This window comes from Ruditapes philippinarum, unplaced genomic scaffold, assembly GCF_026571515.1.
Source record: "Ruditapes philippinarum isolate M1 unplaced genomic scaffold, ASM2657151v2 ctg3495_1_1_1_1, whole genome shotgun sequence".
NCBI classification, from domain to species: domain Eukaryota; kingdom Metazoa; phylum Mollusca; class Bivalvia; order Venerida; family Veneridae; genus Ruditapes; species Ruditapes philippinarum.
The window spans coordinates 276,310-297,133 of record NW_026853797.1 but is presented as its reverse complement, the minus strand read 5'-3'; the positions used below and the strand labels follow the sequence as shown (position 1 = coordinate 297,133).

At 35.6% G+C, this 20,824-nt stretch overlaps 1 protein-coding gene and 1 long non-coding RNA gene across 3 annotated transcripts; both read right to left on the bottom strand.

Annotated features, from left to right (window-relative positions):
* Positions 1 to 336: 336 nt before the first annotated feature.
* On the bottom strand, positions 337 to 7,703 carry LOC132737911 (uncharacterized). Of its 2 annotated transcripts, none has more exons than XM_060725284.1 (9): positions 7,556 to 7,703; positions 5,498 to 5,536; positions 5,000 to 5,101; positions 4,496 to 4,598; positions 3,215 to 3,250; positions 2,518 to 2,636; positions 1,739 to 1,904; positions 1,190 to 1,339; positions 337 to 639 (listed from the first exon to the last, which is right to left on the bottom strand). In XM_060725284.1, exons 1-9 carry the CDS (start codon positions 7,634 to 7,636, stop codon positions 398 to 400), a joined length of 1,038 nt encoding a protein of 345 aa, XP_060581267.1. In that variant the 5' UTR covers positions 7,637 to 7,703; the 3' UTR covers positions 337 to 397. The 2 variants fall into 2 exon arrangements, with proteins under 2 accessions (XP_060581267.1, XP_060581268.1); XM_060725285.1 differs by lacking the exon at positions 7,556 to 7,703 and adding an exon at positions 6,922 to 7,192 and having other exon boundaries at positions 344 to 639.
* Positions 7,704 to 16,793: 9,090 nt separating this feature from the next.
* On the bottom strand, positions 16,794 to 20,249 carry LOC132737926 (uncharacterized). The gene is made up of 2 exons (XR_009626798.1): positions 20,129 to 20,249; positions 16,794 to 17,818 (listed from the first exon to the last, which is right to left on the bottom strand). It is a non-coding gene; the product is annotated as an uncharacterized LOC132737926 (long non-coding RNA).
* Between the last annotated feature and the right edge of the window lie 575 nt (positions 20,250 to 20,824).

Below are 20,824 nucleotides of genomic sequence, written 5' to 3'. Positions count from 1 at the left end.
TAAAAAAAACTGGTACTCTCCTGCGCATCGGTAGAATGTTTCACTATCGCTCACTTCGTCTGAAGTAACGTGAGTGTATTCAGTGAGCTGCGAAGGGAGCGTACTCATCTGGCAACACCATGTCAGATGAAACTTCTGGCATAGGTAAAACTAACGGACACGCCAGTCTGATATGTAAGAACAATCTATCTTAATTTGTAAATTTTACGCTATTGCTTTGCGTTGTTCTGCTGCTGGAAAAGCATTAATTCTTACATCAGAAAAGCCATTGAACATATGATACTCTGAACCTGAATAAAATGAAGCTCCTTAAATGAAGATAATGTGATTAATAAATATAAGCTCGATTCGAATTTGAATTGTAAATGAAATGGATTAGATCACTCATCGTACCGATCTATAATAAATAGCTACATTGTATATATTCTGTTAAATACCAACCTTTTTTCTGTACTGCATAATCATTACAACCTGGTAAACTAAATTCTCGTTTGTAAACTTCTTCTGTGCCCTGCATTAACAGACAGTACAGATGCGACCCGTTACCATATTGGTAGATAACATCACTCGAGACTTCAGTGTTACATGACACAGTGTAGCCGTCGTCGCCGGAATACACTGTCTTGCAGGACATAGTTTCTAAGACACAAACAAAAAAGTTAAATTGCATTTCACATTAAAACTTACACAAGAGCTTTAATAGTATCATGCGTTGTTATACCAATGATAACGTCGTTGAAAACAAACAAGCGTTCTTTGAATTAATAGCGAAATTTGTAACATCAATGGAGTTATAGAACATGTTTCGATATATTCTGCCTTGGATAAAATTAATTCAGCAGAAGAAAAAGAAGAAGAAGAAAATGATGTTTTTTGTTTTTATATTTCAGGGTTTTTTTCTCATGTTATAATCAAAAATAGCGGGGTGAATCAATATCGAAAGCGGCATTGGTTCCTCATATTTGTTTCCTTTAAAATGCTTATATTGTCATGTTATAAGATCCTGCAAAGTTTAATTCAGTTTTTCATTCTGCTGATATGTCTTTTAAAATATGGCATACAATTTTAAATTTGTAAATAAGTGTTGTTTATTCTATGCGGATAATCGCTGTTAAAAGAAAATGTGATAAAATAGTTGGACAAAGAAGCATTTCATGAACATCTGAATCTTTATCAGAAAATGTTTTACCAGTTATATCTTTAATTGTTTTATACTCCACAAATTTCATATCATGGCTCAAACAATAGCCTTTACTTTCACAGCTTAGATGAAATGTTGATGTTGAACCATTTCCATTGTAAACCTGCTTGGTTGTAGTACTGAAATCTCTGTCATGAACTGAAACAAAATAAAGAACACAAATGTCAAAACGCCTAAGTGCGTGTGACTTTTTTGCGTTTAATCGTTATCATATTTTCATTTCGGAAAGAAAATAAAATTCTTTTTTACGATGTGTGTCCGTTGCAATGTAAATTAAGAATACCATGCAAGTGTCTGAGATTACAAAATTTATCAGACAAGGCTTCGTGTCGAGTCTGATAGATTTTATAATATCAGACACTATTTACATGTATCATGTTTGCAATTTTAATATGCGTTTCTTTCGTTAACTTTTAAATGAAACCATAACCTGTCGAGAACTTCACGAGGTCATGCTGTACGCAGTATTATGCCAAGGGGCATGTTTATAAGAAATAGTCCCAAATGTTTTATTCTTTAAAATCAATATAAATTTACCTTTTATATCTATACCAACTGTCCTCGTATGTTTCACTTTATTTTTAGAGTCTATTAACCGAATTTCTACATCACCAATTGAACTACACTTAGTTGCATTAACCGATGTACATTGCACATTGATTGTTTTATTAACTTTCATAGTACACCTGAAATCTGATGTTTTCTGAAACGATAAAAAATAAGTCATTGCTTTCAATATCTATGAAGTAGGAATTTAAATGTTTTCCCTGCTTGTCGATTTCTTTTTTTATACTTTTTATGTTTGGCACTTTAAAGTCTGATATATATTTTTGTTTTTGCAGATGTGTACGATCAAACAGACAAAGTGTTTTTCTTAACAATGGATAACCACACCACTCTTTTTCAGAACTTTAATACTTCTTATACAATAAGAAAAATATGATTTCTAGACTACCATACTAGAATGAAGTATGATATTATTTTGGACTCTGAAAATGAGGCTATAATGGGTACTTTGTGCATTTGATATGACCTTTTGGACTGTTGAAATAGAAACGACGCTGGAAAAGATAGGATCCAATAGAACATCACAGGTCAAACGCTGAATAGAATGGTTCGTTGTATATATTACAGTAGGACTGGTGACTGTTAGAACATCACGTTTTTCAAACACGGAAAGAGCATCGATTATATTTTTATTTTTATTAAGTGTGACGGTACTGGTATAATTCTAGACGTCAGCTTTACATATTTTGAAAATCAATATTTGATATAACTAATGTGGATTTTATTCTCCAATTATGTAATCAACATACCGCATCAGCAACGTTCTTATATATAGCCGTTACGTTAGAAGGATTCAACCTGGTGGGGAATGTACATTGAATAGAGTATGTTTCTCCGAGTACGACACTTATCTTGTCCGGACATTCCTCTGTAAATAAGTAACAATTGATAAAAATCATTATATTTTGAACCCCATCAGCAATATTTCAATAAAATGTGTATTTGTCATGGTCATTCGTTAGAATGGCGATCAGATAAGCGTTTTGATGGCGACCTTTAAATACTACCCGAGGCATTTGCGAAACTACACTGAATTCATCCAGAATACCCTTGAAAAGTAAGGTATTTGATTGGTCAGAAATTTTTCCAGAATGTACACTGACCAATGAAAATCTGAGATTTGAGACAGAACTCAGAAAAATGTTTTATAATTATTTGGTGAAAATGGTGCTAAAAACTGACTCAAGAGTGAATCTGTAATAAAGATTCTTACATAACTGACAATTAAACTAATTGTGTATTAACTATTCTAAAATCCACAGGAAAAGGATAATAAATCTGAATTCACTCATAAAAAAACTATGACATGCAGTATCATTTTAGTCTGTGCTTTATGTTGCAGATATCACACATACAGAAGAGTTTCTTATCCAAGGTATATAAAATAAATTTAACTCTAGCATGGACCTTTTTCATTATAGGAACAAATAATATATTTATACATACCTTGAGGTCTTTCAGTGAATACTCGACCTCTTGATGCTGCAAAAATAACAATGTATGAGCCACGTCACGACAAAACTAACATAATGCGTTTGCGACCAGCATGGATCGAGACCAGCCTGTGCATCCGCGCAGTCTGATCAGGATACATGCTGTTTGCTATCATTATACTTGTTATAGGGCCTGTAAGCGAACAGCGTGGATCCTGATCAGACTGCGCGGATGCGCAGGCTGGTCTGGATCCATGATGGTCGCAAACCCATTATGTTGGTTTTGTCGTGACACGGCTAATATATTGAAAACTGAGCCACTGCATGTCTGAATTAATAACACAAGTTTATACTTTCTACACAGGGGACCATTTTTGTCAATTTTAGGTTTATTTTCTTGTCGCATTTAAATGGATAGAAGCCAATAATGTCAGCTTTTCATCGATGTCGGCATTCTTAAAAATTGGAAAAAATTGAGAAAAAAATGCATTGCATTTTGACTTATCATCGGTTTCATGAGTTTACTTTTGTAAAACTTGAAGAATTTGATAAATGAGTATTTAAAAGCGAAAATCTGTTCTGCAATTTATCAACCACAAGAACGAACATCAGTATGTTATGCTCTTGTGTGGTCTTACTACGTTCTTGGATTTTCCTTCAGTTTACAATACCATAATACCACATATGATTTTCCTGTGTGGTATTAGTAACCCTTGGGTTTCCTTCAGTTTACACGGTCATATGTGAGGTTTTCTTGAGTGGTCTTATTTAGACCTTAGGTTTCCTTCAGTTCACACGGCCATTTTTGAGGTTCATGTTTGGTCTTATTTAGACATTGGGTTTCCTTCAGTTTGCACTGCCACATGTGAGGTTTTCCTTTGTCGTCTTACTAAGACCTTGGGTTCCTCCAGATTACATAGCCACATGTGAGGCTCTTGTGTAAATTTTTTAAGATAGTTTACACTACCCAATGTGAGGCTCTTGTGCGTCTTACTTAAATCTTTGGCTTTCTTTATTTGTTAGTTTATTTTTTGTTTGTTTCATTTTACGCCTTTTCTTAACAGTATTTCAGTCATATAAGCGGGTAGTTTCCTAACCATCGTTCCTGGAGAGTTGCACCAGTACTAGACTACCTTCCTCCGCGCTAAAGTACCAAAGCATCTCCCGGGGATCGAACCCACGACAGAGAAGTAACTGGATTAGAAGTCATCGACTCTAACCCCTTGACCACGGAGGCTTTCATCATTTAACACTATTACAAAAAATCAGTTTAGTAAAATTGTAAAGTACTCACTAGGATCATCATCCTTATTGGCCTCAACAACAATTACAGCCGTTCCGATAAGTAATGCCAAAAATACTGTTACGAGAATCAAACATTTCAGTACGAAGACGACCTGTTACGTAAAAACGAAATATTCATAACACATTATAATTGTATGTATATGTAGAACTTTGATTTTGTAGAAATATACATAGGATGGCTGTGCAACTACATGTACTTCAAAGTTTAATTTTATTTTTCTTTAGATAAACATCAATTAGATGAAATAAAATAATAAATTGTTGTTGGTTTGTTGTTGTTGTTGTTTTTTGTTTTTGTTTTTTTTTTGTTGTTGTTGTTTATTTGAGTAGGAACATGAATCTTCCGGTAGCTTGCTTAATAGCTTTTTCACGTCAAAGAGTTTAAAGTCTGTGGGGGATCCGAACTCACAACGGTGAGGTGCAAGTGGTTCTTTGACTATTCAGATATTAAGTCGGCAAAGGGGTTGGGTTAAAAATAATGAAAAATAATTACTGTCTGTTCTTTTGCTTGACTCTTATTCGTGTTCATGTCTACACTAACTTGGTCTGTGCTAACGACATTGCCCAGCTCTTCAATTTCAATATTTTCGTTCCTCTAAAAAATAATAAACTGCATGAAGCATGACATTGACTCACATGACTTTTTTCTCTTTTTATCGTCTTTCTCTTAAAAGATTGTCACCCTTTAAAAATACGAAAAGCAATAGGATATACATATTACCAATATTATCTACACAACCACCACCCTCCTCCCACCACCACCCCGGAATAAAACCACTCCATTTGCCATTGTCGTTTTTGCCTCTCGTGTCCATATTTTTGTCGCTACGTATTATATGCCTAAAATTTCATGCTTAAAATCTGTCATATTTAAGTAAGTTATTTTTTGGAAATTTGATATAGACATATGCAGCATTCAATTATAAATGATTGGCAACAATACTAAGTCTTAATAATGACATATCAATACTTAATAATGACATAACAATACCTCATTATGATGACGAATGAAATCTCGTTGTGTTGCTGCCTGTAATAAGAAAACAAATGAAATTGTGGTTTAATCCGCATTTAATCAAACACTTGTAGAAATATGATATTTTATAATTGAGCCGTGTCATGACAAAACCAACATAATGGGTTTGCGACCAGCATGGATCCAGACCAGCCTGCACATCCGCGCAGTCTGATCAGGACCCATGCTGTTCGCTATCAGTTTCTCTACATGTTATATGGTTTGTAAGCGAACAGCATGGATCCTGATCAGACTGTGCAGATGCGCAGGCTGGTCTGGATCTATGCTGGTCGCAAACCCATTATGTTGGTTTTGTCATGACACGGCTCATATACTGGAAACGACAACAAACGTTAACTACGATTAAAAGCGACTGTGCAACCTGGTGTCTCTGTTCTTGTGGCTAATGTTAACGGTGAAAATTTTCAAAGTTTATATTGTACAATATTTTCTTTTTTGTGGGGGGGGGGGGGGCATTATAATTAATTAGATATAACCCTATTCAATTCAAGGGCAAGTAATTTACCGATTATTTAAAGTTACACGGCTGAAGGAATAATCATAAATAATAAATGTTCTTTACGTAAAATAAACAATACTCGTAGCTCAGAAATCAATAAACGTATAGAAAATGAAATTATCGACCAGGAAGAGTTTCTCCCAATCCATTTTATGCTTAATTTTAATAGTCTTTTTTAAGCGACATAGTCTTTAGTTAACAAAACACATTGTAGTGTTTTTTTGTGTTGCGTGTGTAAAACTTACTTCTTCACTTTTTCCTTATTTACTTATTTACTTCTATACCATGTTTGTATTATTATTTTTGTTTTGCTTGATTGTTCACTCTTATGCCCTTAAGGGCCATGAGTCTTTGTTTATAAATTTAAAAAAAATAAATAAATAAAGTCACATAAAGTCACTTCCTGCTTATAAAACAGTGAGCACTGCATAATTTAATATACAAATATCGGTCTTATTGGTGGAGGGTGGCGGCTGTAAAAAGATCGCCACATGATTTATCTACACAAGCAACACGCGCTTAATAGTCTCATTAAAAACTCAAACAGATCAAGTTCTTGTATAACTGTTTTCTTCTATTTATAGTCATGCGCTGCATATTTTCTTTTACTTATGATCGAAAATGGCATGTTCTGATCTGTTTTTACATAAGTATACCATATCGCTTATATATAGGCTTCAGTTTCTTTAATTTAAATCGTGCTTATATCAATAGTGGTTCACAAAATAAAGTTAAACATTCAAAGTTAAAAAAAGATCAGACAATAATAATACATCCACACAAAAAGGAAGTTAAAAATAAATGAAATAAAGTCGAAATGAGTGTAAAATTTACATTTAAATATCTACTGGTTTTATAAAGCCGGAATAATAAAACTTACCAGTGGATTCATTATTCTATATCCTTATTTACCAGTTATTTCATACTAACAATTGCTAACTTTTGTAAAATTAAAATCCCACAAAATAAAATATCATTTTAGCTTATATGAAACGTGTGCACGCTATTGTTTGCTCCGTTAAATATATTGTACAGTTTAAATGCCATGTAATAGTATATACTTTTCAAATTGATATAATTACCGACATTTGAAACGTGTATCTCAACGTATAATAACAAACATTGAATGGAAAAATATCATTATAAATTAAAGTAGTAATTTGATAGTTATATTTGCAAAACATTCATTGATCTGCAAGGCTTTCTTGCTCGTTTGGGGTTATTTTTACAATCGTAAATACTCGGGTTTCTCCGGCAACTCCGTAACTTCTTAAAAGTCGCCTGAGGTGTTCCGAGTGTTTCTTCATAAAACGTGACGTACAATGACATTACATTTCAAATATTGCGATTTGTAATAGTATGATTGTAGTCAGTCAGATTATATTCTAGTTACTACAGAATGTATAATAATAATAATAATAATAATAATAATAATAATAATAATAATAATAATAATAATAATTATAATAATGATAATAATAATAATGATGAAAAATATTTTAATTTTAACTTACTAGTCCAAATGTGTCTCTCAGAAGATTGCCTCTAGTGACTGACCCCTGAAGTAATAGAATAAACGATAAGCTGACAATCATATTACAAAAAAAAATAAAGTTGAAAATTCAAAGTGATAAAAGCGACACACAATTTAAGTCCATTCCCAAAAAATACAAAGCAAAACAAAATAAACAAACGCTAAATGAGGCTAAGTAAAAATGAATGTACTTTTCACAGTTAAAATGAGCCGTGCCATGACAAAACCAACATAATGGGTTCGCTTAAGCACCAGTCACATTAGAGCTTACGACCAGTGAAGACACGTTCACGATCACCTGTGACCTTTGGTCGCGGACAATCTTTAAAACGTCTTACGACGGTCATCGGTGATCTTTGACAGTCGCAGGTTATCTTATTTAGGTCCCACGACCAATTTCAGTCGTAGAGAGGTTTTTGAGCTTGCACAAAAACCTCCTTGCGATCAAACAGGTCGCTATAGTGATCTTATAAGGTCTTAAAGCTGTCGCACGATGGTCGTTCGGAAGTACGACAATCTTACGACAGTCTTTATAAATTGCCACTAGTCACTGATAATCTTAAGTAGTCTTTAGTAATCGTGTGATGGTCGTACGACAAGTTGTAGGTGATCGCATGTTATGTCAAGAGTAGTCGTAAGTAATCCCAGGCAATCTTGAGACCATCGTACGTTAACTTATGACCTGTCGTGCGATTGTCAATGATGACTTGTCTACGATACTCGCAAAAGTAAATTTATCTGTGCAAAAATGGTTTTGGTCGCAGACAATCGCTGATGATCGTCCGTTTTACAAGTCGCCGGTGGTCGCAAGTAATCGTAATCTCTAGTACCAACTCTATACTGATAGCGAACAACATGTGTAGCGCCGATATATGTCCAAACGTCGAAAAATGTCCAAACGACGATAAATGTCCAAAAATTGACGATAAATGTCTCAATCGCCGATAAATGTCCAAAACTCCTTTAACGATAAATGTCCAAAAATTGACGAAAAATGTCGCAACAAATTAGGTGCTCATAAATGTCCAAATCGGTTAACGATAAATGTCTCAACTTTTCATATGTTAATTGCACTTATATCTGTGATCAACAGTAATGCATCAGCCAGTTATAAAGGTTTCCATAGGGATTAAAAGTACCGATTTAAGTAGCGTTCTCACCAGCATCCCGGCAAAGCCATGCAGGTCCACCCCAGACGATCGGGATGAAAATATTGCTGCAGTCTCAATAACCCCGGTAGCGCTACAGCGATACCCAATTTCCATACTTATAACAACCAGGATTAACTCCGGGCCATCCATGCAGAGTCCAGTTGAAACTACGGATAATGCAGATAGTAAGTGGACGACGGATGACCTAACACGATATTCAAACGCTGTTAAGTCTTCGACCAAAGAGATAATAAAAGCTAAGATCCATGCTAGCACAGCCCCGGATGATGTCGGCAGAGTCCCGGATGATCCCGGCAGAGCCCCGGTACGGTCAGATAGAGTGCCGACAATCACCGGTAGAGTCCCGGCAGAGCCCTTGATCATCCCGGACGTTGCCGACAGAGTTACGGACGTACCCCAGTTGTTCCTGGATCACCCGACCGACCACCGGAACTCTAGCGGGATGTTTGTGAGATTGTTAAAAAAAGTTTAAAAGTGTATTTGAAAATAAGTTGATTGTTGGATACAGTCTATCTCACTTACTATTAAAAGGGAAAAAAATAAGTTAAACCGAAGTGCATTGTACTGGTGCTTTGCAAGAACCAGGGTCGCCTCTGGAACGGGGCGTCTTCTGTATCATGCACCGAAAAATAATATACTAACAATCTTCAGGGGGCGTTGGTCATATGGGCAACCGGTACCAACGATAAAAAAGTCAAATAAAATAAGTTATTATGCCCCCCTTCGAAGAAGTGGGGGTATATTGCTTTGCCCATGTCGGTCGGTCGGTCCGTAGACCATGCCATTTCCGCTCAATAACTAGACAATGCTTTGGCTGATGGTCCTCATATTTGGTGTGGAGGTTGGTCATGACTAGTAGATGACCCCTATTGATTTTGGGGCCAGAAGGTCAACGGTAAAGGTCACAGTGACCTCACCATGAAAAGCTTGTTTTTAGAAGATATTTTGTGTGTAACATTGTCTCATTGACAACTACAGGGTTTACTCAATTCATTGCCCCATGGGTCATATTGGTTCTGCCCCATGGCAATGATATACATGTATTCCATAACAAATGTACTATGCATTTTTATACACATTTAAAAATATAATGTTATAATATTAAATAATTGGCTATGTTTAGGGGGCATAAATGTTTTACAAACATATCTTGTTAACATCTGCATTGCGTTACTCTACACTTATAGCTATATTCAGTGTCGTCACTCGAACTCAACCTCCACTCAAACTCGGGAAAGGCTTCCTTAAGGACGAATTGAGGACGCCTTGGTCAAGGTGAACTCAAGTGTAGAATTAGTATTCATATTTGAAAGTCTTCCTCGACTTACCCGAGAAAGGTTTGAATAGCAAATCACCCTTAAAATCACTATTATAGGTGATCTGTTCAATAAAATATACAATAATTACATAATTCGTACTACTGATGCCCTTTGTTGGTACGAGATTGCAGATATATGGTACAGAAGACCGTAAGAAATGGCATCAGTACATTACCGAAGTTGCAACCAAGACATAACCAAGTGTAAACCAGTTAATGTATGGGTAAAAACAGTTTAAAGATGAAAATATTCATTGACAAGTTGTGATAATTTCAAAATAACGTTTGTCGAATGGAGAAGAAATGTTTTTGTCAACAGATTAAAATAAATATTACACAGTATTCGAATAGTAACATTATAATTGCTATATGATGGTGTCATTGTGTCGCCTCTACGGAGTAGTGGCGACATATAGGGATCACTTCTCCGTCGTCTGTCTGTCCGTCTGTCTGTCTGTCTGTCTGTCTGTCTGTCCGTCCGTCACAAAACTTGTCCGGACTACTCCTCATAAACTACTGGTGCAATTTCATCCAAACTTTACAGGAATGATCAGTACCAAGTCTAGTTGTGCATATTGTCAGCATTTTCCGGTTCAATGATTTTTGTCAGAGTTATGGCCCTTTAATAATTTTTATTTTTAAAGTTTGTCCGGACTACTTCTCTTATACCACTCATGCAATTTCAATGAAACTTTACAGGATTGATCTGTAGCTCAAGTCCTTGCGCATATTGCACTGGTTTTCCGGTTGAATGATTTTTGGCCGAGTTATGGCCCTTTGATAAAAAGGTGTTTTTTTTCTGTGTGTTGCCAGATACGCAAAAGCTTGTCCAGACTACTCCTCATAAACTACTGGTGCAATTTTATCCAAACTTTACAGGAATGATCAGTACCAAGTCTAGTTGTGCACTGTCCGTCTGTCTGTCCGTCTGTCACAAAATTTGTCCCAACATGAAATTGGCCATCATGAGGCGACACATGTGATTACTGATCGCTCTTGTTTAAACATTTATATTATTATACCTCAATATATCCGGATCTGCAACTGGCCATGCACAATAATGAATGATACATTTTACGTGGGGGTAAACCAGAGGGTAAAATCACGAGTTAGTTGGATAGACTGTTACAGTATCCAATACAATAAATTACAAATTAAAAATTGAGACATTTATCGTTAACCGATTTGGACATTTATGAGCACCTAATTTGTTAAATTTGATAAATGTCCAAAAATTGACGATAAATTTCTCAATCGCCGATAAATGTCCAAAACTCCTTTAACGATAAATGTCCAAAAATTGACGAAAAATGTCGCAACAAATTAGGTGCTCATAAATGTCCAAATCGGTTAACGATAAATGTCTCAACTTTTCATATGTTAATTGCACTTATTTCTGTGATCAACAGTAATGCATCAGCCAGTTATAAAGGTTTCCATAGGGATTAAAAGTACCGATTTAAGTAGCGTTCTCACCAGCATCCCGGCAAAGCCATGCAGGACCACCCCAGACGATCGGGATGAAAATATTGCTGCAGTCGCAATAACCCCGGTAGCACTACGGCGATACCCAATGTCCATACTTATAACAACCAGGATTAACTCCGGGCCATCCATGCAGAGTGAAGTTGAAATTACGGATAATGCAGACAGTAAGTGGACGACGGATGACCTAACACGGTATTCAAACGCTGTTAAGTCTTCGATCAAAGAGATCATAAAAGCTGAGATCCATGCTAACACAGCCCCGGATGATGTCGGCAGAGTCCCGGATGATCCCGGCAGAGCCCCGGTACGGTCAGATAGAGTGCCGACAATCACCGGTAGAGTCCCGGCAGAGCCCCGGTACGGTAAGATATAGTACAGATATATCGGCGCTACATCCCGGTCTAAAAACGACGATGCCAAATCTCCTAGATATTTTGCTTGGGTTAGGGCATTTGACTTTATATTGTTTAAAGAAGACCTTACATGTTGGTTTTGTCGTGACGCGGCTCATATTATGGATCTTTAAGGTTGATGTAAAACCGTCTGATTTTCTTGAATCCTAATTTTTGAATAATATATATGAGCCGTGTCATGACAAAACCAACATAGTGCGTTTGCGACCAGCATTGATCCAGACCAGCCTGCGCATCCGCGCAGTCTGATCAGGATCCATGCTGTTCGCTTACCAACCCTTTTACAAGTAGAGAAAATAATAGCGAACAGCATGGATCCTGATCAGACTGCGCGGATGCGCAGGCTGGTCTGGATCCATGCTGGTCGCAAACCCATTATGTTGGTTTTGTCATGACAAGGCTCATATATATATATGATCGTCTTGACCCTGTAAAGTAAGTTTGCTTTCTTCTTTTGTGGTTTGTAACCGCATTAAATATACTACATAGATATGTATGAGTATTATATTTGAATGTCATGAAAGACATTATATACGACTGATTGGGACAGAACAATGAGTTCAAATATAAAGACATTACATTGTAATTTGCTTATCTATAAAGTATTTCGAGAGCGCAAGTACTTGTATAATTTGCCTTATTTTTTTTCGCTGAAATTTGGTAAATCTTTTAATTTGACAGAGCAATGATTTCAAATATAAAGAAAATTATTCGCAAATCTATAAGACGTTTCTCAAGTGTGCAAATATCTTAATGATTGTTTATGTATTAGTAGACGATATAAGTGATCAAATGTTGTCGCATGTTCGTGAAGTTGGCAGCCTGGCAGTCTAGCAGCCTGAAGTTGGCAGCCTAGCAGCCTAAAGTTGGCAGCCTAACAGCCTGAAGTTGACAGCCTAGCAGCCTAAAGAAAACTAAGAATAGTATAAACATGAAAATGTTCGGAAATACATAAGTATCACTTCTTTATATCATTCCATGCCTCTTTTTCAATATCGTGATCTTTGCTTTTTAAGATGTTGAACTTTATCATAACATCTTTTTTTCATTCTGACGCTTCGAAATTTGTGAAGTTAGCAGCCTAGTGTCGTATGGTCCTTTTCAGATGTATGAATGGTCTGTTTATGCCTGTAAGGACATAAACATACGCCTTGATAAATAAATAAATAAATAAGATGACAATTTCTGGCGCAAACCAAGAGAAATATTTATATCAAAGTGCATTTATAAATACAGATCCGAAATACATAAACGATCAATGGAAATATGCATGATAATGAAACATAATGAATAACAAAAATTACCTGTAAGGACATAAACATACGCCTTGATAAATAAATAAATAAATAAGATGACAATTTCTGGCGCAAACCAAGAGAAATATTTATATCAAAGTGCGCATGCGTGAGGTGGATTTTCCGGGAAGTTTGTAAAAACTGAGGCCCGGCATGCAAATTATGTCAAAATGAAATATGAGAAATTAGTTGTTATAATGAGATGATGAAATGGAATGATATAGGAATGATATGGGATAATGGATTGTATATCGGACTGTAAACAGACAAATACAAGAGATATATATACAAATACAAGGACAAAATGATACATAAAAACGATATTCAAAAACACGAATATCGACCACATGACACTAGCAACCCAGCAGCCTAGCAGCCTCAAGAAAACTAAGGATAGTACAAACATAAAAACGTCGGAAATGAATCGGTAGCAAATACTTTGACCATTCCACGTCTTTTTTCAATATCGCGATCTTTATTTTGTAAAATATCGTTTGTGGCGAATTCCTAAAAGTCGTAGGTAGTCGTATAAGTTGTAGTCGTTATCGTAGTCATAACTGTACTCGTAGTCATTAATGGTGTAGAAGACGTAGTCGTGGTCGTGATCGAAGTCGTAGTGATCGGAGCCGAATTAAAAGTCGCAAAAATATAGACGTGGTCTTTGTCCTTGTCGTGGTCGAAGTTGTTCGGACGATATTTCGCCAAGTTAACCCTTGGCATTAACAACAACATATTACTTGAAAATATTACTAAAATTCATTTTTATTGGTTAGATTTTTATGACCCCAAAGTGCGGTCGTTTGTCTGATGTTAGAAATTGCGTATGTATCTGTGTAACGCACTTTGGGGTCAAAATTTGAACCCAAAGTGCGTGACGCACTTTGGGGTCCAACCCCAAAGTGCGTTTGACACCAAAGTGCGGTGTTACAAGGCATAATGATAAATCGTTAGATTAAGAAAGTGTTTTACTAAAAAATAATTGGGATGAGGAAGGCGTAATGATGATAAAGTTATGAAACGTCAAATGATCTAAATTTCACAAATGAAAAGTTTTCTTTGTTGTTGTTGTTTTTAGTTATTGTCAATTTCAACAAGGAAAGCCCTATCATAGGTATAACACAGTCACGTTGTTAATAACCAAACCCAGATTAAATTACAGGTGAACATCATGGTTCTGTATGTCAAACATGTCACTAGTGAATTAATTGTAATGGCAATAAAATATTGACTAAATTGGTCTAAATTTGTATTTATACAATTACATTTAAATGTCACGGGATCACTCGTCGGTAGAGATCTCGCAGCTAATAAGCTGGTCTGTGAATATACACCTGTCTGATGGACATGGGTCCTTTGGAAGGGATTGAAACTCTGTTAACAAAGATATATCAAAGATACATAAACATAATTTATTTGTTGTTTTACTAAATATACCTGTGTACTATACACAGATAAATGGTAAATGCAATGAAGCATTGTAATTGTGATCAATGTTAACGGGTCACATGTTAGAAAGAAAGCTAGATAGATTTATTGTTATGAGATTAAATTAGTATATAATGGGACGGATAATCCGACGATTGTGTAGGAGGTATACAGGTAATGCACGATGTAAAGTAATCTAGTATATGCGTAATGAGCTAATAAAGAGAGTAATAATCTGAATGAGGCGTAATGGTGATAATTATACTGATTATGAAACGTTATGAGCCAGATAAGGCGTAATGAGGTACATAAGCGTAATGAGCAAAAAAGATGCTTAGCAAGCTTGTTAAGCTGTATGGATCTGGAAATATATAGGCGTAATGAGCTAGTTTCATGGGGTACCAAATCAGAACGTTTTGAGTTAAATATATGTATTTATATCCCAATAGCAACGTCTGACCCCTAGCGGGAAGATATACATTTTAACTAATGACCGACAAGAATCATAAAGAGAGTCGGGAACATGTTTTTTTTTATGTATATTTTAAGTGGAACTAGAGTGTGATGTAGCTTTTACAGATACTCTTAGCAACAGTTTCCATCCAAACCGAACAGTTGTACATCATAATCATCATATCACCAGCAACACCCATTACACGTCACAGGTTAAATTCTTTGCAGATGGTACTTTCTTTAAAGAAATAAGTGGCAATCCCCTTTCGCTAAAAACATGGTACGTTTCGCTCTTTGTATTATAAACATTGTCGACAATTACTCAACTATACGCAAGAGAGCTATCTGAATAATAATGTTACAGTTGTAACAAATAATTATGTTGTGTGTTTATTTTGTTTTCGTGGTAATCTCTTTGGCTAAGCTGGTGGGCTTGCTGACTTCGAACCACTTGGCCCTCACCATTTTGGGTTCGAAACCCGATATGGACTGGATTCTTTTATGTCAGTAGGCTATCCAGTTAATTTCCTAAGGGTTGGTAGTTCTACTGGGGTGACCGCGTGGGCATAAATTCATGCACATATGGGCATCAGACATGTTTTTTGTATATTATATGTTTTTGTTTTGTTGTTGTTGTTTTTATTATTTATTGACTTTTTGTGTTTCTTTTCTTTTTTTTCTTTTTTGTTTTGTATATGGGATAATTTTGTGAATGTGATATTTTTTAAGGGTGTTTATTTCTTTATGACTGATATTTACTTCTACCTAGGTGAAGATGTGTACGTAATGGTAAAAATGTCGTCTGATGACGTCAATATCAAGATGAGAGTTTACAGCTGTTACACAAAGCCGTCTGCTAACGCTGGCGCAGCGTTAACGTTACCACTTATCCAAAATGGAGGTACTGCTCAAACATTGTAGAGAGTTAAATCCCTTTAAAACGCGTTTAATACACATATGATATAGACTTACTCTTCTTGTTTGCATGTCGTTGATTTTTTTCTTCTGTCTATTTCATACCACATGGCACAGCGCTTTAAAATATCGTCAAAAAGTCTTATACATGTAATTATTTTGGAAAACAATATTTTGCGATTTTCTGATTCTCTGATATACTACTAAACTTATTGTCGTTTGGTTATTTTCAAGGTGCGTAGATGATTCTTATCGCAGGGGAACCTCGAGACCAGATTCGTGTTTACGGCGTTCGAGTTTCCCGATAGTCGAGATACAGTTAACATCTATTGTAACACGACTTATTCACGGGGGTGGAACCCCATATGAATCTCAAAAATGAGCATCGGTAAAAATGATATGTGAATTTCCGCTGCACCAGATGTGAAGCATAACATCAGATGTGACTGGAAAAATAGGCCGATCGCAGGGTAAGTTTTCATCTTTTTAAACATTTATATAAAATTCAATCCTTTTTTTAAGAAAATCGAAATGTGATTCTACCCGCCTGACTCTCCTCTATATTACCCCTTGTTGTTTTGGATTTCTATGCAGTCTTCATCGAGATATTCTTTCCGTCGTGGGTTCTGGTGTGTCCAAAACATGCAATATGAATGAAGAAAATGTCACTAAACGGACTCAAAAAACATAGATTTTACGAAATCTCACTACAGGTCGATGCTAAACATTCAAACAAATCCTGGTTTAAATATTTATTGAGATTTGGCTACATACAAGGGAATCGCTGCTCAAAATTGCATTTGAGCTCCAGATGTGCTGAAGAGATTCATAAGTGATGTAGAAAACCATCTACAAAACTACGGACCTCTTCCATATAATCATTGAATAGCCAATGTATAGAAACAATATAGGTTTTGCATCTTTGGCTGAAAGTTTAATTGTAACATTAGTGTGTTTGATTACCACAGTGACAGAGCTTACTAGCTTATACTAGCATTAGAAATACTAAAAGGCTCGAGTACATGAAAATGTTGACGCAGAGCGGATAGTACTCTTATGAGTACCTATCGTGTCATATAATATGTTTCTTTAATAATGTTTACATTCATAAAAATATCTATAACTTTAATATTCCACAAGTTATAGTTATAGCGACAGACTGTTATGTGTAAATATCATGGCCTGATGCGACATCGAAGGTTTTTCTTTACAGGATATGGGCCGAGAACATTGTCTGTAAGGAAAACCCGAGATGCCGCCCCAGGTCATGATATTTCTACATAATAGTCGAGTTCGATATATTATAACTGTTTTATCGCATGATAAACAGAAATGAGAATTTTAATAAACATAAAATTTCAATTTATGATTGGCTTCTCTCCATAAATTAAATTTCCCACCCGAAACCTCGGTTACTTTTTATGTAACCCATGTCATCCATAATGTCTATCTGTTCATTGCAACTGACTTTATTTATCTTTGCAAATCCTTTCTGTGGAGAACATTTCATGGGACTTAATAGTTGTGAATTGAATATTAAGCGTTTTTTCTTTGAACTGGAAAAAGTAATACGTGCACTTTCTGGTGAATTCTTGGACTTTGGAGTCTGCGATACGCGGAATCTTTTGACACATGGGGACAATTTAAAAGGCGAAAAAAGGATATGTAAGCGCTGATGACTTCCTCTTTTCACGATACACGTGACGTTTTATTCTTGAAAGTTTTAAACCTTTCCTTTTTGTGCCTAGAAAACGACCCATTTTCCTGAAAAATAACAAAAGAAACGAAATACGAAAGTGTTTATAATTTACAGTTCCCACTGAAACAAGAGCCATGTCAACATGGCCATCCCCCGCCGAATGTGTTTGCTCATTGGAAGAATGTATATGTAGTAGAGCAGAATAATTCCATTTTAAGAGGTCTTTTGGTAATGAAAACTGATGGCTATAGTGATTACAGATTTGAAACCTATGTGAATACTGATGGCTGAAAATAACAAAGGGCAATAACTGAAAAATAATGCAGGGTAGGTTATCATTCTTGTGTGCTGCATCCCTCCTCAGTAAAATCTATCCACCTATGAAATTTCAAGTTGATACCTCAAATACTTTGTGAGAAAAAAATTGAATTGAAAAATTAAGTATGAAAAATAACAAAGGGCAATAACTCAATAATTATAAAAGGTAGAGTTATCATTCTTAGGCAGTGCACACCTCCTGAGTGAGATCTATGCACCTATGAAGTTTCATTTTGATATTTCAAAGGCTTTTTGAGTTATGCTCTGGACAAAAATTAATTTTGAAAAATAACAAAGGGCAATAACTCAAAAATAATGCAGGGTAGAGTTATCATTCTTAAGCACTTCACTCCTCCTCAATGAGATCCATCCACCTTTGAAGTTTCAAGTTGATACCTCAAATACTTTTTGAGATAAGCTCTGGACAAAATAGCATGAAAAAAAAGGGCAATAACTCAAAAATTGTATAGGGAAGAGTTATCATTCTTGCGCACACAACATTCCTCCTCAATAAGATCTATCCACCTATGACATTTCATGTTGATATCTCAAACACTTTTTGAGTTATGCTCCACTCAGGTGAAAAATTAGGTATGAAAAATAACAAAGGGCAATAACTCAAAAATTATGAAAGGTAGAGTTATCATTCTTGTGCACTGCACACCTCCTGAGTGAGATCTATGCACCTATGAAGTTTCATGTTGATATCTCATAGGCTTTTGGAGTTATGCTCTGGACAAAAATCAATTTTGAAAAATAACAAAGGGCAATAACTCAAAAATTATGCAGGGTAGAGTTATCATTCTTGTGCTCTGCACTCCTCCTCAATGAGGTCTATCCACCTATGAAGTTTCAAGTTGATAACTCAAATACTTTTAGAGATATGCTCCGGACAAAAATGTCGGACGGAAGGACGGACGGAAGGACGGAAGGTCGGACGGACGGACGGACGGACGGAGACTATTTCTATATCCCCCGCCGAACTTTTTCGGCGGGGGATAATAACAGTTATAAAGCGGAGAATACAATGTAAGTTTAGTGATCTTTTTGCGTACATGAACATTTTCAGGAAACAGTCTATGTGCATTATGAGCTACGCATGTCCGCTCAAAACGGTTAAGATATGTTAAAGTTTCTTTAAAACCATTCAAAGAATTACAGAGCAGGCATAAAATTCAGATAGGCATTGACCCATAATTGCGACTGTGGGCATGAAGTGAACCATGTAAATATTCTACAGGGACGTTTCTTAATGTGGAAAATAAATATGCAAATCTTCTTTGATCTTTTTTTTAAAAGTTTATCACTAACTTTCTTACAGCATCATAACAAATTCAAACACGCTTCACGTTACTCTCCTATTAAGCAGTGCAGTCGAGTGAATAATTAATTAATTAATTAATTAATTAATTAATTAATTAATTAATTAATTAATTAATAAATGCATGGTGGCATAAAAAGGGAAATATTGCAATACACACAACGTCAATAAGTCAAAAAAGCAAGGCCTTCCCACCATATCTACGTATTTTAAAAACCTTTCGTATGCAGAATGTCTTATATCTCTTTCTATATGGATACTATGTTATTCAAGCTCGTCTCGTGAAAATGTGTCTATTTCGGATAAAAGTATTTATTACAGAATGATACACAATAGAATAAATTCTAGATTGTTGCAAATTTTTCATGCTATGCACGTATGAATCTCTTCAGCACATCTGGAGCTCAAATACAATTTTGAGCAGCGATTCCCTTGTATGTATCCAAATCTCAATAAATATATAAAACAGGATTTGTTTGAATGTTTAGCATCGACCTGTAGTGAGATTTCGGAAATCTATGTTTTTGAGTCCGTTTAGTGACATTTTCTTCATTCATATTGCATGTTTTGGACACACCAGAACCCACGACGGAAAGAATATCTCGATGAAGACTGCATAGAAAACCAAAACAACAAGGGGTAATATAGAGGAGAGTCAGGAGGGTAGAATCACATTTCGATTTTCTTTAAAAAAGGATTGAATCTTACATAAATGTTTGAAAAGATGAAAACTTACCCTGCGATCGGCCTATTTTTCCAGTCACATCTGATGTTATGCTTCACATCTGGTGCAGCGGAAATTCACATATCATTTTTACCGATGCTCATTTTTGAGATTCATATGGGGTTCCACCCCCGTGTTATTGTGACGTCAGAGACACTTCTAACAAATGACCCAGCTGTGCCATGGCTCCCCATCACTTGTTGTCCGAGAAATTGGCTCATGGGGTTATGATGACAAAATACATTGTATGATGAATATATATAAAAACTCCATTATGATTCTATTCGTAATGACATTGACTTATTCCGATGGTCATGCTCACAGGCGTTAGTTACATAATCAAATATTTTACATAATCGGCCTATATAATATATGTATATTAAGATACTGTATAAGGCCCCCAATGGACTTTCGTTCAGTTAAGAAAAAGAGTTTGTTTAAGGAACGTATGTGGAAATTTTAGCCATTTTCTGTTTATTTCGTAATCGTGTTTGTATACATGAATAGAATGGACGTCGAAAACGACATGGATTGAAAATATTGGCATTTTGTGAAACTTTTCGTCATTTCTTTAATATTTTAGTGATTTTAATGAAATAAAAAGCTTTAACGCTGGGATTGATCCTTTTCAATGGCGACGAAAAGGAGATAACTGTGATCTGGTCGTTTCTTGCAGCAGTGGTCTTGTTTGTTCGGCATGATGTTTTT

Coding starts and splice junctions, on each gene's coding strand:
- LOC132737911 (XM_060725284.1), bottom strand. CDS start 7,636: ATGATTGTCAGCTTATCGTTTATTCTATTACTTCAGGGGTCAGTCACT. Junction 5,102..5,497: donor TCATTCGTCATCATAATGAG/GTATTGTTATGT, acceptor ATTATTTTTTAG/AGGAACGAAAATATTGAAAT. Junction 640..1,189: donor AACAATTAAAGATATAACTG/GTAAAACATTTT, acceptor TTTGTGTCTTAG/AAACTATGTCCTGCAAGACA.